The sequence below is a fragment of the Mesocricetus auratus genome, unplaced genomic scaffold, assembly GCF_017639785.1.
Source record: "Mesocricetus auratus isolate SY011 unplaced genomic scaffold, BCM_Maur_2.0 Super-Scaffold_100006, whole genome shotgun sequence".
Lineage (NCBI taxonomy): Eukaryota > Metazoa > Chordata > Mammalia > Rodentia > Cricetidae > Mesocricetus > Mesocricetus auratus.
In genome coordinates this window covers 86,116,748-86,137,985 of record NW_024429190.1, presented here as the reverse complement: position 1 = coordinate 86,137,985, position 21,238 = coordinate 86,116,748, and the positions used below count along the sequence as shown (strand labels likewise).

Genomic DNA, 21,238 nt, shown 5'->3' with positions numbered 1-21,238 from the left:
TGTCTCATCTAGCCAAGTGTAGTATTGTATTCTTTCTTGGTCCTTCTTCATTCAGTTTATCTAATTTTAAATATGTAGGATCATGCTAGAACATATTTATGAGAGACAGAGAAATATACCTTTTTAGCAAGGGAGTAATTCTCAAAAGTTGGTCTACTATTTAAGGGTTAGTAAACAACTAAAGATGATTTAAATGGGAGATGAAGTTTATTGACAATTGCTACTCTGCCTTTCTCTCTACAAGATTCTAATATTTTTAATTGATTTGGCATTAAATCCTATAGCTAGAAACAGATTCATGAAACTTAGACTATGGTGAGTTGCTCTATGGTATACTAAGGCATGTCTCAAACCTGTTTCTGCTTTCTGTCCAACAGCTTCAAATCTCATTTACATTACTTAACTTTCTCATACAATACAATTTCAAAGTCAAGAATATTTTATTTGAGGTAGCTCATAACTCAAAGCTACCAAGTTCCCATACATTATGGAGCTTGCAACGTATCTTTTACTTTAACCTGTGTTAAATGTTTTCATAACCTGTGTATACTGAGGTAGTTTTCAATATTCATCATACCCATAAAAGCCTGTTTTTAGTTAAGATAAGCACTGACAAGGTGTTAAGACAAAATAATCTGCTTTATTTTTAACTGTCCATACATTTACAATCATAGAAACCTTCATGCATATAACTTAAGAGATACTTGACTTTCATATTTATTCAAATTAAGAATGTTAGGAAAATCTAATCAGAAAATGTTAAGTGACTAGTAGCCCCAGATTTTATCAGTTATGAGAAGCATTTAATCATGAGTACCATTATTTTCTTTTACAACCCTACTAACAGTGTTTAGTTTAGAATTTCATATGGATACTTTATGCCAAATATCTTATACCAAAGTTTAGTCACAGGTAGAAGTGAGTTTTTAATTGAAGATTTCTTATGGTCCACACCATGAAGATATATATTAATGAGGATTACATGATGTATAGCCAGCAAAAGAAACCTGTTGGTCAGGGTGGTGAACTGCCAACTAGATGCACACTGAGCTAACACACTACTGGAGGGTATGGCCGGTCCCTGATTGTGGCCAGCTTTTCCCTGAAGTTCAGGCTTTCAGAGGTCACTGAGTTCTATAATTATCTCCAAGCCATTTTCTCCATGGTCACTTAGGCTTTGCCTAAACAGCTGGGTATGTTGCCAAGCAACATCTCCATGTCCTCTGCTCAATTCTGCTTCCAAAGTAACTTCTGTGGCACCAGAAAAATCATTATAGGAACGAAGGTTTTTATCTGTTGGAGGAAAACAAAGAATTTACCCTTGAATTTTGGTAATTTGAAAAGCATCAAGAGGTTTGGAATGCACTTCAACCCTTACAAAGCAGATCATTTTTCTTTACAGAAGAAATTTATCCTTTGGAACAAAGAAATGATTTTTCTTCCTGCATTTGTTTCACCACACATGCACACAAAACCCCCGTCAATGTGTCTAATATAAAATGAGATTAAATATTTTACCACAGTAATATGAGTAACCCTTTGGTACAACTCATTAAATGCACGCAGCCCACAGCCTGTTGAACACTATGGCACTCACCTCCCAGCAGGTTGACTTGAGCTGAATCAGACCGTAGTTTCCACCTCACAGATCCACTCTCAAAGCTTTGGCTACTCGTTCTGACGGAAATGTTATCTATTTTCAGGCCAGCTGATCCACACTCAAACTTCCAGGAAATATAAGCAAAAGATGATCCTTCTTTTCTGGCCAAATACACCTAGAAAGTCAGGGCAAGGGGGAGGAATTTTCAGAAGAAACCAAACAGTGCAGAAAACCAAAGTCTCAACAATAATTAAAAATCAATTTTTTCTAACTAAAAAGACTGTGTTATCATTTGTTTATTGCCATCAGCAGCATTTCCTATGGCATCTTTTGGAATTTAGAAAGTTGTTAGAGTACATGTGTTTCCTAAACTACAGTCTATTTAGAAGTTCACTACTTAAAGAAAGCGTTGAGAGGAGCAACGCTGACCATGAGTTGTTCTTACAAATGACCGCCCTTTAACTCATCTCCTCAGTCAGGATTTCCATATGTACTTTCCTACAGTGAGGTCACAGCCTCTCGATGGACGTGGCGTCTGCTCAGCACCACTAAGGGCTGCCTTTCTAGCACACGCCCTGCTCCCTCACAAGCAGCACTCCTCCCCACTTCAGATAGCCATGGTTTAAGGAGCCCGGGTCTACTGCTGTTTCTAGTATATCCCTGTCACAGGAGGCCTCTGTATTTGTCATGAGACTCACAACTGTACCTCGTCCTCTGCAGGCTAACCCACTCACTTGGGCTGGAGCCTAGGAATCTCCCTCTATTATCCCCTCTTCTATCTGGACTCCACAACACATCTGTGTATCTGTATGAGAGAAAGAACGGCTCTGAAAAAGACCCCGCCCTCACCATGCTGCACTAGCCATATAGTATAACGCTTGCACCTTGCTGCCCTGCCTAATGCCGCTCTGTCCTAACCACCGTCATCAGATTTGAGTTTTAAGTCCCACTTCCGCCCCAACATCTGCCTAGTCTTAGCATGTAGCTCAGGTACCAGGATCTTGCCTTAAATCTAAACTGTCAGCTTTCAAATCCTTCAAAATTTTATAATGCCTGGACTTGCCAATCTTTTCTTACTTCACTGTAATTATTTCTTGGGTTTCTGCCTAATGTACCCACATCAAAAATGCTCTGGCAATACAGACTCTGGATTCATGGGAGAGGGGGCTCTAATAAACATGAAATAGTTATCAAACATTAAAAATATGGATAGATATAATACACACAAATGGGCAATTATTCACATTTGACTGGCTCATTTAGAAACACATAACTGATATTCTTTAACTATGGAGCAAATGTTTGAAAAGACCATGTGAAACATACCTACTATGGCAACATACGACTATATGGACTACTTTGTATTCTAGTCTCTATCATCAGGTAAAATTAACCACCATTATCATTCTACTTGTTCTATGTTTTCCTAGGTTAAATATCCTTGGGTGGGTTGTTTTTTGTCAACTTGACACAAAACTAGATATATTTGGGAAGAGGGAATCTTAATTGAGAAAATTACCCTTCCAGAATACTCCAAATGTCAGAAGAAAGTAGAATATAAAGAGAAACGTGTGGATCTATAGCTCTTAGTTCATATCCAACAACATAATTACAGTCCACATTAATTTGCAAGGGGCTGAAAACAATAACTTACCAGAAGCTAGATCTTCCTAGTATAAAATGCGATAGTGTTACTAAAATTCTACATGTTTGTAAGAAAACATTCAAGAACGCAAATCTGGAAACATACCACAGAAGCTGTGGCTAATGATGAAAACTTTATTCTGCAACAAAGTCTCTGGAAAATGAAGCTGTATTTGGGGCACATTATAGATGAGGAATGATCTGGATAAGGTGAATACAAAACTCAATTAGAATCAGTCTTAGTACCAGATACTCCAGGCTACCAATGTTTAGAAACATGGTAGAATTGAAACCACCATATTAAATTCAGCACTAGTCAGTTAAAAAAAAAGGAAATAAGTAGAAGCAGAGATTCACAGCTAAGCACTGCACCTAACTCCTGGAATTCAGTTGTAGAGGAGAAGGAGTCATGAGCAAAAGCATCAAGATCATACTGGGTAAACGGATAAACTCACAGAGAACAGCTGACCCGAGCTCATGGACTCCAGACTGACAGCTGGGGAACCTGTATAAGACCAAACTAGGCCCCCTGAACATGGGTGTCAGTTGGGGGGCTTGGGCAGTCTATGGGGCAGCTGGCAGTGAAACCAGTATTTATCCCTAGTGCATGAATGAACTTTGGGAGATCATTCCCTATGGAGGGATACTCTCTTAGCCTAGATACAGGGGGGAGGGCCTAGGTTCTGTCCCAAATGATGTGGCAGACTGATTATTCCTCCATGGGAGGCCTTGCCTCCCTGGGGAGTGGATGGAGGGTGGGATAGGGGATTTGATGGGGAGATGGTACAGTGAGTGGGAGGCTGGAGGGAGAGGGAACTGGGATTGGTATGTAAAATAAGATTATTTTTTAATTTAAATAGAAAAATTAAGGAAAAACTAATACTAGAAAAATCAAGTATTGAGGAAATCTCTGGCCTTACACATCTCATCTGAAAAGTAGAAAAGCATTTTTTGTTGTTTTGTTTTTTAGTAATTTAAGTTAATTCTGTGAAAAAATATGAATGCTAGATACATTCATTTGCTTAAAGGGGGGCATTTTTAGCTAAGGTTACAAAATAAACTGGTTACATATATATGCATGAAGGCAAGTCTATGGGGCATGACCTTGATTAGATGATGTAGGAGGGCCCATGCCTGGTGGTCTTTTGTTGTATAAGAAAGCAAACTGAACTAGCATGAGGAACAAGCTAGTAAGCAGCACCGCTCCATGGCCTCTGTTTGAGTTCCTGCCCCCAGATTACTTTCCTGAGTTGCGGCCTGACTTCCCTCAGATGGACTACAAAGGTGTAACATGAATATCCTTTCCTCCACAAGCTGTTTTTGGCAATATTTATTGCAGCAACAGAAACCCTAGTTAGGATAATATTCATGGATGTGAAATGTTATCAGGGTTAGTAAAGTGGAGATAATATAGCTACTGAACAATCTTGCTCTAAGAAGATGGTCTTGGGTGCTGGAGATGGCTCAGCTGTTCAGACAATGTCTTGTTCCTATGGAGGCCCTGGATTCCATTCCTAGCACTGGCAGTAGGTGGCTCACAACTTCCTGTATCTCTATCTGCAGAAGATCTGATTTCCTCTTCTGGTCTCACTGCTACAGGCACCTGTACTTAATATAAATATAAACCGGGAGACAGAGGCAGGCAGATCTCTGCACTTGAGGCCAGTCTAATCTCCACAGCAAGTTTCAGGGCAGCCATAGCTAGACAGCAAGACCCTGCCTCAACCCCACCCCCAGATATGTCTGTTTACTGTTCATACGCTCCGATGTGGGGAGCTGTCGAGTGCTCCACTCAAGTTCAAGACAGCCTCATCATAACATTCTCTAGTGTTCACCCTCTGTGTGTTCCTCTTGTAGTTATTTGTAAGGAGAACCTGGGACTCTGTGATGACGGCATGTTCCCTGGGAGTCATTAGTCTCAACCATCTTAAACTACTGGGTATCCATCTAAGGATTAGGCACAGCCGGAATAGCCCTTTAGGAGTGGCTGCTAAAATCTGTTATTTAGGAAAGATAAGCTAAACAAAGGGGCTACCAGAGGAAAGGTGTTGGAAAGAACTAAGTCTAGGAGAAAGCAGTGAGCCAAAAATAGGCATTTATATCTCAGCAAACATTTCTCAGTCCATATTTCCCCTAATGGAGTGGCGCAAGGTACAGTCATGTAAAGTCAAGTTAATTTCGAATTACTAGCTTACGCTAAAAATTACCTTTATTGTATTGAGTGGTTCTGGAGGATTATAAAAGTTGCTGAACATGACTAAAAGAACTGCTTGATTATAAATTTATTTTTTTAGTATTAAAGGTAGTAGCTTTTAAGACCATAAAAACTTAAGATTAATTAGGGTTTATATTTTTAATTCATCAATGCCTAAAAAACCAAACACACTATGAGCAAATAAAGGGTATTTATGCTAAAGAATAACTTGGAAACAAACTAAACCCTATTTATATTTAAAAATTCTTATTCCTTTTTTATACACTATATTCTGTCCATAATTAAATGATGAAATAATACTTTTAGAAGTGATAGGAATATTTAGTTTGGTAACCTGAAATGCACTAATAGAATTTATAGAAACTTTTACTATGTTCATGTATATGAATAATAAATACCAGCAGGACAAGTAACTCTAACTTAAAACATTTTTAAGCTCCTAAATAGTGTGTGTGTGTGTGTGTGTGTGTGTGTTATGAGTACACGTGACAGTGGAGGACAGAAGAGGGGTTCAGATCCCCTGGAGATGGAGTTACAGGCAGTTGTGAGCCCCCTGCAGTGGATGGTAACTGAAATTGTACTCTCTACAAGAGCAGTATATGTTAATACACTTTGATCCATCTTGCTGGCCTCTGTACGTTGTTTTTAACTTCCTACCTCACAGACCAGTCACTGTTTACTGGGTTAATTTATAGGCTTCATTCCCAGTGTGCAGATTTGTATGTTCTTTGTGGGTGTACTGAAGAGTAAGTGCTGCTCTCTGACCTTAGCAGGAACTCTGGTAAAACTGGAAATGATGGAGCTTTTTCTTCAGCAACCCATTCCAGTCCCTTTTGGTGTCTGCACAGACACCAAAGCATGTATAATCTGTGGGTGAGGTGTATGTCATGAAATATACAAACAGATGGAGATTTCAGGACTGAGAAACATTTGCTGTGACTTTCTGGTCTGGCTTTAAAGAGTGTTGAAGAGCTTCTTCACCTTGGGCTGCTGAGGTTCGCTCTAAGTTTCCCATTCATTGCACAAGCACTCTGTAGGCACCCTTCCCACAGATGCCCAGCAGAGCAGCTGTGTGTCACAGGACTTTAATTCACTGCTGGCACACTGGTATTGCTTGTGAATCCTAATTTTGGTTATTCTATTTTATTGCTGAAGTTAAATGAATCCACTTTCAGGTACCCTGTATTAAAATCCTTCTGTGCTATTTCTCTACTTCACCACTTACTATTTCCATGATCATAAACACTTTGCTTCATGTACTGTTCTGAAGCTGAGAAACTCTCCCTGATGTTTTTCTTAGGGAGGCATACCAAATCTTATTTCTGAATGAGGAAAACAACAGCTTTTAAATTTGTTTCCTCTCTTAACACTTGAGATTCACATTCTTATGCTGTCAATCCAATAGCTAGTCCACACACCCTTCTTATACTAGGTCATTGTCTTAGAAGTTACTATTGCAGTGATGAAACACAATGACCAAAAGCAACTTGGGGAGGAAATGGTTTATTCTGCTCACAGGTTTATATAACTTATTATTATCAGAAGCAGTAAGGGCAGGAACCTGGAGGGAGGAGCTGATGCAGAGGCCATGGAGGAGGGCTGCTTACTGGCTTGCTCTCCATGGCTTGCTCAGTCTGCTTTCTTACAGAACCTAAGACCACCAGCCCAGGGATGGCTCCACCCACAATGGGCTGGGTCTTCCCTCATCAGTCATTAATTAAGAAATGCCCTATGGCTGTGTACAGTCTGATCTTATGGAGGAATTTTCTTAATTGAGGTTTCTTCCTCTTAGGATGACTTTAGTTTGTGTAAAGTTGACATAAAACTATCCTGCACATTCATAGGCACCTTGAGGCTTGCTTCTTTGTTCATTCCATCCCGAATGACAACCATATTTGACAATCTACACATTTGATGACCAAATGAAAAATTCCTGACACAAATGAGTATAGTGACAGAAAATAAACTGTTCAAAAGTCCAGCTTGAGATACAAATCAACAGAAAGCTTGTGACATATGTAAGACTCTGAGCACTGCAGGGAAAAAGAGAAAGAACAGGTGCACTCAAGGGTGCTGATTCAACCCATATATCTTACTCTCGCAAGTCTGCAGTAAACACTATGTATTAGCCATCAGACTCATGAGTATGGCAAGAAATGGGAAATGATAAAGGAGATCTTGAAGATGCTACTGCTCTAAGAGAGACAATCTATTCTTACATACAGCTACTGAATAAATGTGCATGCCACACAGTGAAAGAACCTACAAAAGGTGAAAGTCCCAGTCATCTGGGCCTGGGCATTAAGCAAGCTCCGAGGATAAGCAGTTTGCCTAAAGGAAAGTAAAGGAGGTTGATGGGGGAAGTCCTGTATATATGTCAATAAAGCACTGTTGGCCAATAGGGAAGCAAGATAGGTGGGACTAGGAGTCGAGGAGGACTCTGGGAAGGAGATACACAGGGAGTCAAGATGTAACCGCCATAGGGATAAGAAGCCTGGAAATTTCTACGGTAAGAGAAATACTTAGATTAGCAATTATGGGATAAATACTTAAGTCAGAGCTAGCCAGTAAGAAACAAGAAAGGCCAATAGCTTCATAATTAGTATAGACTCCTGTGTGTTTATTTGGGACTGATGCGGCTCTGGAACCAGGCTGGTGGGAAGGCTTCTCTCTACAGGAGGTTCTGATGAGGAAGGACAGGGTGGCTGAGGTTCCTAGGCGGAAGGACAGGGTGACTGAGGTTCCTAGGAGGAAGGACAGGGTGACTGAGGTTCCCAGGAGTAAGGACAGGGTGGCTGAGGTTCCTAGGCGGAAGGACAGGGTGACTGAGGTTCCCAGGAGGAAGGAGGACAGGGTGACTGAGGTTCCCAGGAGTAAGGACAGGGTGGCTGAGGTTCCTAGGAGGAAGGACAGGGTGACTGAGGTTCCCAGGAGGAAGGACAGGGTGGCTGAAGTTCCTAGGAGGAAGGACAGGGTGACTGAGGTTCCCAGGAGGAAGGACAGGGTGGCTGAGGTTCCCAGGAGGAAGGACAGGGTGGCTGAGGTTCCCAGGAGGAAGGACAGGGCAGCTGAGATTCTGAGAAGGAAGGACAGGGCAGCTGAGGTCCTGAGGAGGAGGAAGGACAGGTAGTTGCCCAACAGAGCACTGAGCAAGAGGAAGCTGAAGAAACAGCTAGGGTGCCTTCTGGAAAAACACTCAGAATTTTGGAAGTGCACACTGAATTTTGGAAAGCATTTCCCCAGCAGAGAAAACAGCACATGTTTGAAGGGATATGGCAGATAGGGAGATGAGCTAGGCATTCATTCACCTTGCTTTTAATGGTGAGGTGCTCACTTGTCTCCCAAAGAGAGCACTAGTCTTCTTGATTTGGCTTTTATGTTTCTTTCAATTCAGATATTATTGAACAATGATTTGGAAACTAGAAATTTGGGTATGTCTGTATGGCCTTAGGAGGTAAGAGTCTCTAATACTTAGAAAACGGGCTACTTGTTAACATCGGTGTGGGATGTCACTGAGTAAAGGAGTGCTGGGACTGGCCTGCTACTCAAAAGAGCTGGCAAACAATGGTTGATGTCTCTAAATGGGGGACACAAGGGTTAATGAAAGTTGCTATTCCAAGTCTCTCTCTCTACTTTGCTCCCTTCTTCCCTCCCATTTCTCCAAGATTCTAGCATTTTTATTGGATTTAAATCCTATAGCTAGAAACACAAAATATTGTGCCCTACTCTACATTAAATCAAATCATGTCTCAAATAGTTACGTCTGCCTTATGTTTAATGACCTTCACATTTCATTCACATCTCTTAACTCTTCATACAATGTACCCTTTCTAACTACAATGCTCTCTCTTGATCCATGTATCAAAACAGGCTATATATGCCTACTGCTTTGGTAAACACCTACTCATCTTTGAGTGTCCAGCTCAAATACTGCCTGTTCTGTGGAGATCTGCCCAACTCCCACAGCCTGAGCTAATTACCTCGGCGTTTCCATAGTAATGCACTGATATCCCTATTATAGCTCGTTGCATGCTAGTTAAGATGGCTGTTTATGTTTTCCCTGTTAGAAGATAGGAAAATGGACTCATATTCACTCATATAGCTGACAACAGACGTGTATATGACAGGCACTCAGCAAATGTCTGCAGGTGAACACACGAATGGGGAAGACAAAAGAGAAGTGTGACAGAGCTGCCCTGCATCTCAGCACACACACCTTCTGCCACACATCATTTCCTCTACTATTATTTTCCCTAGCAACACTGCTGGCTAGAGAGGAACATGGGCTTCCTTCAGTTCAGCAAGTATAAACTAGTTTCTGTGTAAGGAAAACTTCTATTCCATTCTGCTTTCTGCTTAGGAGTTTTTAGACTAACGACAGTCTTCCAGATGTTCATCTTCTACCAACTACATAATCATTATAGACATACACACCTTGAAAGTCTAAGTTTTATTTTTTTGTTTTTATGCATTTCATTAGCTACATAAAAATACTTGCAAAATTACAAGCATCATAATCCCACAACCCATTCTTGGTTCAGTAAGAAGTATCCCCACCTTATCATTTAATACAACTATTTATTTTTTATTTTTAAAGATTATTTGTGTGTGTGTGTGTGTGTGTGTATGTATGTGTGTGTGTACTTATACATGTAAGTGTGGGTACCTATGCCCATACATGGGTGTGGCTAACCTCTTCTTTCACTATTATTATTTATTTTCTATTTCTTTTGAAGCAAGGTCTCGCCTTGAACCTAGGCTCATGTTTTCTCAGGGTGGAAACCAGAAAGCTCCAGCAATACTCCAGTTTCCACTCAACTCAAAGCTGGAGTTATAAGTATGTGTGGAACCAAACTTGTTTCACAGGTGCTGATATCATGATTGCATACCAAGTGCTCTTAACTGCTGAGCCACCTGTCCAGCTCCCATAAGATATGACTTAAACTGAACCTTGTAATAGCAAAGCATTAGGTAAGTTTGGAAACAAAAGCTCAAAACTGAATCCAAGAAAGGAAGCAGAACTTGTTTGTGTTTCTTTGTACTGTATGGCAGATGTTTATGAACACAGCACCTTCATCTGTGACTTACTGTTTTGATCTACCCAATGTGTTACAAGCAAACAATGTCCCGTTTAAATATTTTTGTAAGTTAATTTTAAAGCTCCCTATGAGTTAATCAACACTGTGGGGGGAGGCAACTATCAATAATATGCTGAGGGGAAGAGGCAGCTAGATGGCTTAGTGGCAAAGGCACTGCCAAGCAGTCTGCTGACCTATGTTCAATCTCTGGAACCCACATAAAGGAAGAGAGAGTCAACCCCATCAAGCAATCCCATGACCTTCAGACATGTGCCATGGCATGTGAACCCATCCCCTGCCCTCCAATATTATTAATAAAAATTAACAGTATTCACTATTGATGTCTTGAGGGTAACATAGATTATTTACAGTGTTTCCAAGGAACAGGAATCCTTGAAAGCAAAGCTTTTATTCCTTATGGATAAATGACAATAATGTGAAATTTAGTAATTATGTGTGAGTAACTACAGTGCAATCTTCATTCCTTTAACATTGTAGAGCACAGATAGGAAATAACCAATACTTGTGCTCAATTACTCACATCCTAATTATACTTGCTGGACATTGGGCTAAATCCATTAAACTTCCCAGCAGCTAGCATTTAGTAGGTTGGTAATACATGGTTGTGAAAGAATTAAATGATAGCACTCTTACATAGTTATGTGATAGACAGTCATGAGGGCTATTGGTTACTTGATTTACTTTTTCCATAAAAGAGTAAAATTTAGTAGGTGGTTAAGAACACTTTTTGCTCTGCAGACAACCCGGGTTCAATTCCCAACAACCACACTATGTTTCATAATCATCCACAACTCTAGTTTCAGGTGACCAGATGCTCTCTTTTGACCTCTGTGGGTACCAAGCATGCACATACATATATGCAAGCAAAACATATACATAAAATATAATGAATAAATCTAATAAAAATTTTAAAAAGGATTACATTTGAAAAAGGATTACTGATAAAAATGGATATTTTCATGATAAAAGTGCAAGAATCCTTAGTGCATTTTTGATGAAGTGTTGGAAACATTATTTTCTTTTCCCACTGAAAGGATTACCAAAAGCAATTATATCAGTTTTCACATTCTATATAATTGGAAAATGAAGGCAATATATATCTGTTTAAACAATAACACAAATTTTAAAGTTTCATGCATTAAATTACCATGTTCCAGTCTGTTTCAACTTTTCTGAATATGGATTCCATTTTCCACACACCGTTCTCCCATCCAGAGATGTATTTATTGTTGTCTGAGACTCGAATGTAGCGGTCCTTTACAATATCATAACGGAGATGAAACTGCTTAGAGATCTTTTCATTTTCAGAAGGGATGAGCAGGGTTTCCTTTCTCTTAAAAGTAGAAATTCAATATTTAACATTATGGAGACATGAAAACAAAAAGAAAAGATGCTATGAACTATAGTAAGAGGCCCACTCAAATTGAAAAGGAAAAATGTATTTCACTAGAAAAAAACTCAGAAAAGACTTTATCGCTTACATATAGTGAGTATAATACTGATACAAAACAAGGCATTGCAAGACAAGTGTGCGTTTTCATCATTTACAGTGGTGGTTTGAATGAGAATGGCTCCCGTACACTCGCATGTTGGAACACTTGGTCTCTTTTGGTGAAACTTTTTGGGAGGGATTAGCCTTATTAGAGGAGGTGTGTCATGGGGGAGGCTTGAGTCTTCAAAAGCCTTCTGTCATCCTAGTGAGCTATCTACTTCCTGCTCGTGGATCAAGATGGGAACTCTCAGCAGCTGCTTCAGTGCCATGCCCACCTGCCTGCTGCTGCCATATGTAAGTTACCTTGGTAGGATGGTTTATCCCAGCAATAAGAAACTACCTAAACCCATTCATTTTTTCTCATTTCTACTCCTCCACCTCCATCTGTGACTAACACTAAATGTTACACCATTTTGTCACTCTCACCTTCTCTATCTGTGCTCTACACAGATGTTAAAAATTACAACAACTCCCTATGTACTAGAAACAATGACCACTGTAAAAATATCTAACACAAGTGTGTGTCTGTGTGTATCACTGACAATGTTTTAAAATAGTAGCACTAACTGGGGTATGGTGGTGCAAACATAATTTCAGGACTGGGAAGGCTGAGGCAGGAGGATAGAAAGTTTGAGGTCAACCTGAACCATACTGCAAGTCATTATCTCAAAAAATAAAATAAAAGTGAAAACCATTATCAATGTATGAAAGAGAATATAATTCTCTAGCAGAACCTGTATACCGAGCTGTCAAAAGGTAAATAAAAGAAAGTTATTTTTTATCATTTGACTTGATTAAGCTATATTTTAACATTTTCCATTCTCTTCCCAACTTCTCCCTTCCTCCCTTTCTCCTCCCTCTTCCTTCTCTTTTTGTGGTACTGGAACACAGCATCTTGAGAATATGAGGCATGCAATTCTACAAACCCCTCTTCTCTGTTTTATAAAAAGTATTTCAGAATGCTAACACAAACCAAAGGGAGATGTCTAGAATGATTACCTATTTTCTTATAAAGGATAATTGTCAAAATGAAAAGAAAATATACATATATTACTGAATGTAACATGTATACAAAGAAGCAAAGCAGCATGTAATAAGATTAATATTTCATAAAAACTGGAGATCAGGCTGCTCTCAAACTTGAGCCTCCCTAGGGCTGGAACTACAAGTGTGTGCTATCACTCCTAGTCTGTTAGGATAAAACTTTCCTTTCTGGAAACAGTATCAGCAATATTTCCTTCTTTCTCCAAATGACTGTAAGATTAAGATCCAAATAACTTTAGGATTACTATTCTTTTCTGCTCACTTTTAGGATACCCACTTGTAAAATGGGAGTCAGTGGTTTCTTTTTAAAACCACGGCATTAAGATGGTCTCTAGCAACTGAGAAATTCCCAAAGTTTTCAAAAGGGGAAAATGATCTCGTTATGACCCAGTTCATATTTTTAAAGTTTAATTAGTGTTCACCCATGTAAGAGGAAGCACACTCACCCCAAAGATGAAAAGGAAATGAAGACCTAAATAATGTCCATGCTTTCAGCTGAATGCAGTTGTGAGTTAAATGTGCTATCTTTAATGGCTTCATCTAGATTCACACCCCTAACTTGTACTGTGTCAGCAGTGATCAGAAATATTTGTTGGACTTGGCTGTGGTAATTCTACAGCTAAACCAACATTACTACACAGATGATGGAATAAACTAAAAAGCAAATACAAAATTTACTGGAGATAATTCACTCCTTTAGGACATATGAAAAATGGGTACAACAATGGTATATTTACATAAAGGTAACATAAAACTTTAATTTGCTCAGAATTGTTGTCTGGTAACAATATGTGATGGATTATTTTCCTTTCAAGCACTTTCATTAGGTTGCTTCCTAGATTATGCATATGCTGAATAATCCAGCAATGCTACAGGAAGCTCCCTAGGTAAGGGCGATCCAAAGTACTGTGTCTCAATGCTCTTTACAGAACACTGTACATAGACTTTTACCTGGGTCCTAACTGTAGAGTTAAGCTACACAAATCAGTTCCAGTGTTATTCATTCAATTTCCAGAGATTAAACACATGATACCAACCATTCCTTTAGCACTGAGGACTGAACTAGCGCCTCACACATGCTTGGTAAGTGCTCTCTCTTCTTTTCCCTTTTCATTTTGATAAGTTTCACTACACCGCCATACTGAACTTGGAACTTTCCTGTTTCCTGTTTCAACCTTCCCAACATCTAGGAGTACAGGTCAGTGCTAACAGAACAGCTACCTAAGAATTCTTATAGACTACAGAAAGGAGATATTGAAAGACTTAACAACTAAAGGAGCAGATTATAAGAAATGAGTCTAGTATTACTTTTAAATGGAAGCGGAAAAAGGAGATTTCAATCTTGTTTCATATTGTAAATCTATCTCTATATCCCATTCATAAAACCTCCCAGAAGGAAAATTATTCTGATCATTTGCCAACTCAGTTTTCTAAAAGCTAAGAGTATAGTATAGCAAGCAGGAAGTCAGATTAATTGGCTAGAACACATACCTCTAGACCCACTTCACCTCGGGCTACTCTCCAAGCCAATGACCCAGACACCCTTCCACCAAGTTCTCCAGGTCGGGGGGTCTTGGGAGATATAAATTCAACAAGCTCCACAATTATCCTCTGGAGAAGTTCTTTTCTTCTGTTTTCTGACAATGATAGCTGCCTCTGTAATTAATGTTTAAAATCAGAGTTTAGGGGTATACAGAAGTCCACCTCTAAGCAAAATAAAAGCATTGATATTTTCAGAGGTCTTGAAAGATGCATCAATTTTATTTCCACACTCTTTAGAAACTTCAAAAGTATAGAAAACTTAACTTTACATATTTTATTTTCAACTCTTCATGAACTGGATTAGTGCAGCTTTCAAATAGGAGGTAGCACCTTCTGCCCTAGTTGTGAAGGACTGGCTGGTGTTATGCCCATGGCCTTGCTAAGGAAAGCTCTGTAGACATGCATGTGCTCATGTGCACACACAGAGGGTATGAGGGCAACTGGATTCGGTGGGGAAATGAACTAATGTGAAGGACCACACTGTACCCTCTCTCCCTGCCCAGGAACTCGCACGTTATTAAGCAGCATGGGAAGAGGCTGAGAAACCAGGCACAAAATGTGGGCTTAGCCTCTAATAAACAAGACAGAATTCCTATTAGAGTCCAAGACAGGGAAGGAAACCAAGTCAAATGCAAAATGTTCCAGCCAGGTTCTTTTTTTTTTTTTTTTTTTTTTTTTGGTTTTACCAGACAGGGTTTCTCTGTATTGTTTTGGAGTCTGTTGGTCCAGCCCGGCCTCGAACTCACAGAGATCCCCCTGCCTCTGCCTCCCGAGTGCTGGGATTAAAGGCGTGTGCCACCATCGCCCAGCTCCAGCCAGGTTCTTACACTGGCAGGCCAGGGTCTCTACAAAGTTCCTCATGAGACTAGAAGGTCAGTCTGGGACCAGAGTGAGACTTGCCACATGTGAGTCAAGAATCAGATGAAGACTATTGACTTCATTTTTCTTGTCAGGCAAAGCAAAATTAGTTATTTAAGTATGACAAAACTTCCTATGTACATACAATACTACCAAAGGGGTATAAAATGACTCTTCCATCTCAGACCTCTAGTTCTTCCATTCCCTGGTAATCACTATAACCATTCCACACCTTATTTCAGAAATTTTCATACAAGAACATATGGGTACATTTACATATACATTTCTACACAAGTACAGTGCATCATTATATTCAAGATAGAGTCTGATAATTAAACAAGACAGATTTTGTTTCTTCAGACAGGGTCACATTATACAGTTCAAGTTAGCCTGGAATTCACTACCCTCCTGCTCTAGTCTCCCAATGGCTAGGGTTGCTAGGATTACAAGCATTTACCAACAGGCCCAGCAATCACATACTGTGTGCATGTGTGTGTATGTGCTGTGTATGTGTGATATGTATACATATGTGGTATGTGAATATGTGTGGTATGTGTTTCTGTTTATGTGTAGCTTATGTGTGTGCATGTGTGCCTATCTTGTGTGTATGCCCAGAGGTCAGAGGTCAACATCAGGCATCCTCATCTATCTTCTCCTATCTCACCTTTGAGACAGGACCTCTAAGGAACCTGAATCTCACCATCATACCTAGATGAGCTGGCCAGAAAGCCCCTGGGACCTCCCTGACTGTAAGGGCTAAGTACTGGGTTACAGGTGCAAGCTACCACATTTGTAGTTTACATGAGTTCTGGGGATCTGAACTTAGATCCTTATGTTTATGCAGGAAACACTTTACCCACCGAGCTATCTCACCATTCCACAATCACATACTTCTCATGCAAATATTATAAATATTGAAATTGTGCTTCGCTGAACTTTGAGAATGAATGTGACATTTAACATAAACACCCCATAATAACTCAATGAATTATACAGATTTTCCATGAATAAAACGACACTGGCTTAATAATGTAGTCTTGCTAGAGAGATGTTACTGCTTTAGAAATTTCAATGGGGAAGGGAGGGGGCTAAGCATACAGATCAGTTGGTAAACTGTTGAGAACCCTAAGGCCCTGGGTTCCATCCTGCGTATATGACCCTGGGTATGACAATGAGTCAACATGTAGAGAATAAGAGACTGTAGAGTTCTCTACACTCAACCGGATACCCCTCCACTCAAGTCTTGGGGATCACTAAAGAAGGAGACAGAAAGATGAAAAGAGCCAATTGTGGATGACGTACTATCAGCAAAGGCACAGCAGGGCAGGTGTACATATAAAACTCACAGTAGTTGTGACAGTATGTACAAGACCTGTTGTACAAGCTCAAGTCTGACAAAATCCCAGCATGAAGGTGGGGAGGTGGGCATACCCACTACTAAGGAGCTATTGGGAGAAGGAAAGGATTCCTGATATTAACCTCTGGCCTCTATGCATACACACATGGTAGGCACACACACCTACAAGGGTATGAATCCTGGTAGACAGATCAAGCTCCAGGCAGGCCAGGCCACATACACAAGAGTATGTGGGCAGCAAAAATTACACAAATTTTTTTTAGAAGGATATGAAGTTGGGTGGGTGGGTAGGGAGGTAGAGTGGATCTGGGAACAGTGTGGAATGGTGAATATGATCAAAATATACTGCATGAAATTCTCAAAGAATAAAAGAAAAATGTAAAAACTAGGCACTCAGCATACAATCCCACTGCCAGAGAGTCTAGGAAACAGAACCTTCATCCAGCGACTGATGGAAGCAGAGGCAGACACCCACAGCTAAACACTGAACTGAACACCTGGAATCCAGTGACAGAAAGGGAGGACTGATGAGCAAAGGGGTCAAGACTGGGCTGGTTTAATTCACAGAAACAGTTGACCTGAACAAGGGGGAGCTCTTGGACCCCAGACTGATGGCTGGGAGGACAGCATGGGACTGATCAAGACCCCCTGAATGTGAGAGTCAGTGAGGAGGCCTAGGTAATCTATGGGGCCTTGGGTAGTATTTATCCCTGGAATACAAATGGACTTTGGGTGCCCATCCCACAATGAGGGATGCTTTCTCAGCTTGAACTCTTGGGGGAGGGCCTAGGCCCTGCTCTGGATGAAATGACAGACTCTGGAGATCATCCATGTAGGGCCTCACCCTCCTTGGGGACCTGGGGCCCAGAGTGGGGATTAGGTGGGGGGGGGTTGAAGGGCCTGGGGAGGGGTGGCAGAAGGGGAGAGAGAGGGAGCTGGGTTTGAGATGTGAAGCAACTTTGTTTCTAATTTAAATTTTAAAAAAAGGAGGAAAAAAATAAACTAACAACAAAAACAAAAAAAACTAGGCACTGATGTTGCCCATACTAGCCTAGCACTTGAGGACATGGTTACATGAGACCTTGTCTCCATAAATAAATAAAGGGTTAAAACTGACTATTCCTGATGATATATAAAATTTCAAATGTCCTATTGAAAATGACAGCTACCACATACCTGCTTATTAATCCCATTAATGGTTTCTCGGAGTAATTCTTCTTTAACCTTGGTTCTCCTGGATATCACCTCATCGTGTTTACAAGAGTATCGCCAGGTGACATCAACTACCTGGGACCAATCACAGAACATAACTATTTAATCCACTCACACTGACCTCTTATTTTTTATATATAACTATAATGCAAGGAATTTTTCCATGCAACTCAGAAAAATATCACCCTTTGTTAGGATTTTAAAACCAGGATTCAGGGTATTGCTCAATTAATAAAAGGGGGGTGGCATGGAGGATTACAACCATAATTCAGCACTTAGGAGGCTGAAGCAGGAACATCAGTTCAAGGCCTACCTCATCTGTCACAGTAAACAATGAAAATGAAAGATATTGAAGAGATTATGCTTTAATTTTTTCAAGAAAATATACTGATAAATAAAGGGATAAAGTTTTCAGAATATTAGGGTTTCAGTTTAAAGCTGATGCCACTGCAGAATTAAACAAAGCAAACTTTACCCTCATGACTGTGTTATTATACAGATGACTTCTGACAAAATGGACAACTGAAGGAAAATGTCCAATCTTTCCATCACACTATGCCAAAATAATTCATTATCTAGATGCTCAAAATAAACTTCAACCAAATTAACCCCAACTGATAAGAGTTTTACATTAGGATGTGAAACTAAAAGTATAATAACTGAAAAGAAAATTATTGTCATTAGGCAGGTAAAAATTCTTAGTTACAACATGAAAAGCAAAATCTGTAAGAACATGCTAAGCTGGAATAAGATTTTTTTTTCTTCAAATCATTTAGAACACACCAGGCAAATTTTTGCAACATGTATTTCTAAAAAACAAAACAAAACCAAAAAAACCCAACTTGCATAAGAACACAAAAACTTCTAAACTCAGAAAAGAACAAAACACACGATGGGAAAATAGGCAAAGAAGACACAGGCTTGTAAGAGGAACACCCGGCACGGACCCCACCACACTGTGCCACGAGGACAGCACAACTATGCTCTCATCCACAGGGCTAAATTTCAAAGTAAAGCCACACTAAACTTTGGCAAAAATGTGGAAAAACTGGGAAGTCTCATGTACTGCTGGTAAGAAGATAAAATGGTGCCATTCCTTTGCAAAATAATTTGACAATGATCCAGCCATTCTACGACTAGGCAGTAAGCAAGTATATGCCTGAATGTTTGTAGCAGCTTAATTTAAAATATTAAAAACTGAACCCACCTACTGTCCATCTGTAGGTACATGGATATGAACATTCCTTGGTACACCCACAGCAGAAAACACTGATTACAATGAGTTTTTGGTATTATAAATGACACATATTTAACAGCATACTGTAAATGTGTATGACCTGAATGCCAAATACACTTTAAAATATTTTATTCTTGGATTCTTTCTCTTATGTCCTACCTCATCTTTAGAGAATGCTATGATATATGAAAGCTTTTTGCCCCATCCTATTTCATAAAGGAGAGGTTTGTCACAGACGTCTTCACACGCATCACAGTGCAGCCACCGCTGCTGAGAAGGAGAATAGACTTCTGTCCAAACATGGTCTACTCATGTGGGGTAAGAGAAAGAAAAGGGAAACAGAAGTTAAGTACATAAAACCATAATGACTTCTAATTAACTGTACATAATTCTCTAAGAATCATATAGTATTCTAATTCATAGTATTTAAATGTTAGTTAGTTAGCAAGAGCAGCTTGTGGCATACATAACTGTAGAATATCTGTACTTACAATTCTGTAAAATGTACTCAGTTTAAGTCTTAACTAAGAATAGTGTGTGCTATAACTCTAAAGCAGGCAAAGCTTTGAGCGAAGCATCAAAACCACCAGGCTGGGAAGAATGACTGTGACTTTTGAAACTACAATCACTCTCTGGACCCAGGAGGCCTAACGGGATATCTGGTTGTTTATGGTCTATATTTGGTTTTGAAATGGAGTCTCATCAATAGGTAAGTGGACACCCAGGCTGGCTTCAATCCTCCTGCCACGGCCTCTGGTGAATGCTGAGATTACAGGCATATGCCATCATACCCTGCTTGAGGCTCTACATTTGATTCTGAGAGACTATTAGCTGAAGTTTTCACCTGATTCTAAAATAATAGTGGAAACAAGGAAAACCTTGAAACAGAGAAAGCAACCAGACACAACAGAGTCATTTCTAAATAAACACCGAGTCAAATACCAAGGCTTTCCTCAGAGTGTTTGTGCAGACTGCAATATAGGCCATGCCAATTACAGCAATCCCTTTTAAAATGATCTCTACAGCACATTATTACACATATTCCCATCCACATAGAACAGGGCTAGCATTAATGTCATGCTAAAAGATTAGAAGGATAGAGTCCAGCTCCCAGGAGTAGAGTTAGCTCTGTTACAAAAATCTTCTGGAGCCTTGAGAATGCCTGTGAGGTTGGTACTGCTCTTATTTTACACAAGGTGTGGTGGTGTGAATAGGAATGGCTCCCATAGACTCATGTGTTTGAATGCTTGGCCCATAGGGAGTGGCACCATAGGAGGTGTGGCCTTGTTGTAATAGGTATGGCCTTATTGGGGAAAGTGTGTCACTCTGGAGACAGGCTTTGAGGTCTTATGTGTTCAAGCTACACCTAGTGTGATTCACAGTCTCCTTTTGCTACCTATGGATCAAGATTTAAAACTCTCAGCCCCTTCTCCAGCACCATGTTTGCCAGCAAACCACCATGCTGCTCACCATGATGATAATGGGCTAAACCTCTGAAACTGTAAGCCAGCCCCAATTTTCCTTTATAAAGAGTTGCTGTGGTCATGGTATATGTCCACAGCAATAGAAACCCCAACTAAGACAGAAAGTAAATAAAAAACTTAGGCTGATATAAGAAAGAGAAAAATGGGGGCTTGGGCCACAAATCTGAATTTCCAATCCATAGAGCCCTTTTCCTGCCTCGCCTCTTCCTCTCTCCTACCACATGCTGTACCTGTGTAATCCCACACATAGCGAGCTTCAAACCCTAATGCACGGCAACACAGCGTAAAACAATTGGCCCACTCGCCACAGCGTCCACATCTTGTTTCCAAAAGTTTCTCTGGGTTGTTATATCTGGTTTAAAAAACAACAACAAAGACACCAGCTGTGATTCATGATTAAAATCCAATTTTTAAAGAATTTATATCACTTGTATGCTAAGTTATCAATCATGAT

General features: G+C 39.9%; 1 protein-coding gene across 1 annotated transcript in view; it reads right to left on the bottom strand.

Annotated features, from left to right (window-relative positions):
* Positions 1-620: 620 nt before the first annotated feature.
* The window catches only part of Ngly1 (N-glycanase 1), a 57,703-nt gene continuing 37,085 nt past the window's right edge, over positions 621-21,238 (bottom strand). Inside the window, exons 6-12 of the mRNA XM_005080986.4 lie at positions 21,015-21,136; positions 19,460-19,605; positions 18,028-18,138; positions 14,586-14,750; positions 11,706-11,891; positions 1,598-1,775; positions 621-1,293 (exon numbers count right to left, since the gene is read on the bottom strand). Of these exons, the coding sequence (XP_005081043.1) occupies positions 1,118-1,293; positions 1,598-1,775; positions 11,706-11,891; positions 14,586-14,750; positions 18,028-18,138; positions 19,460-19,605; positions 21,015-21,136 (1,084 nt within the window). The 3' untranslated portion in view covers positions 621-1,117. The remainder of the gene's footprint in view (positions 1,294-1,597; positions 1,776-11,705; positions 11,892-14,585; positions 14,751-18,027; positions 18,139-19,459; positions 19,606-21,014; positions 21,137-21,238) is intronic.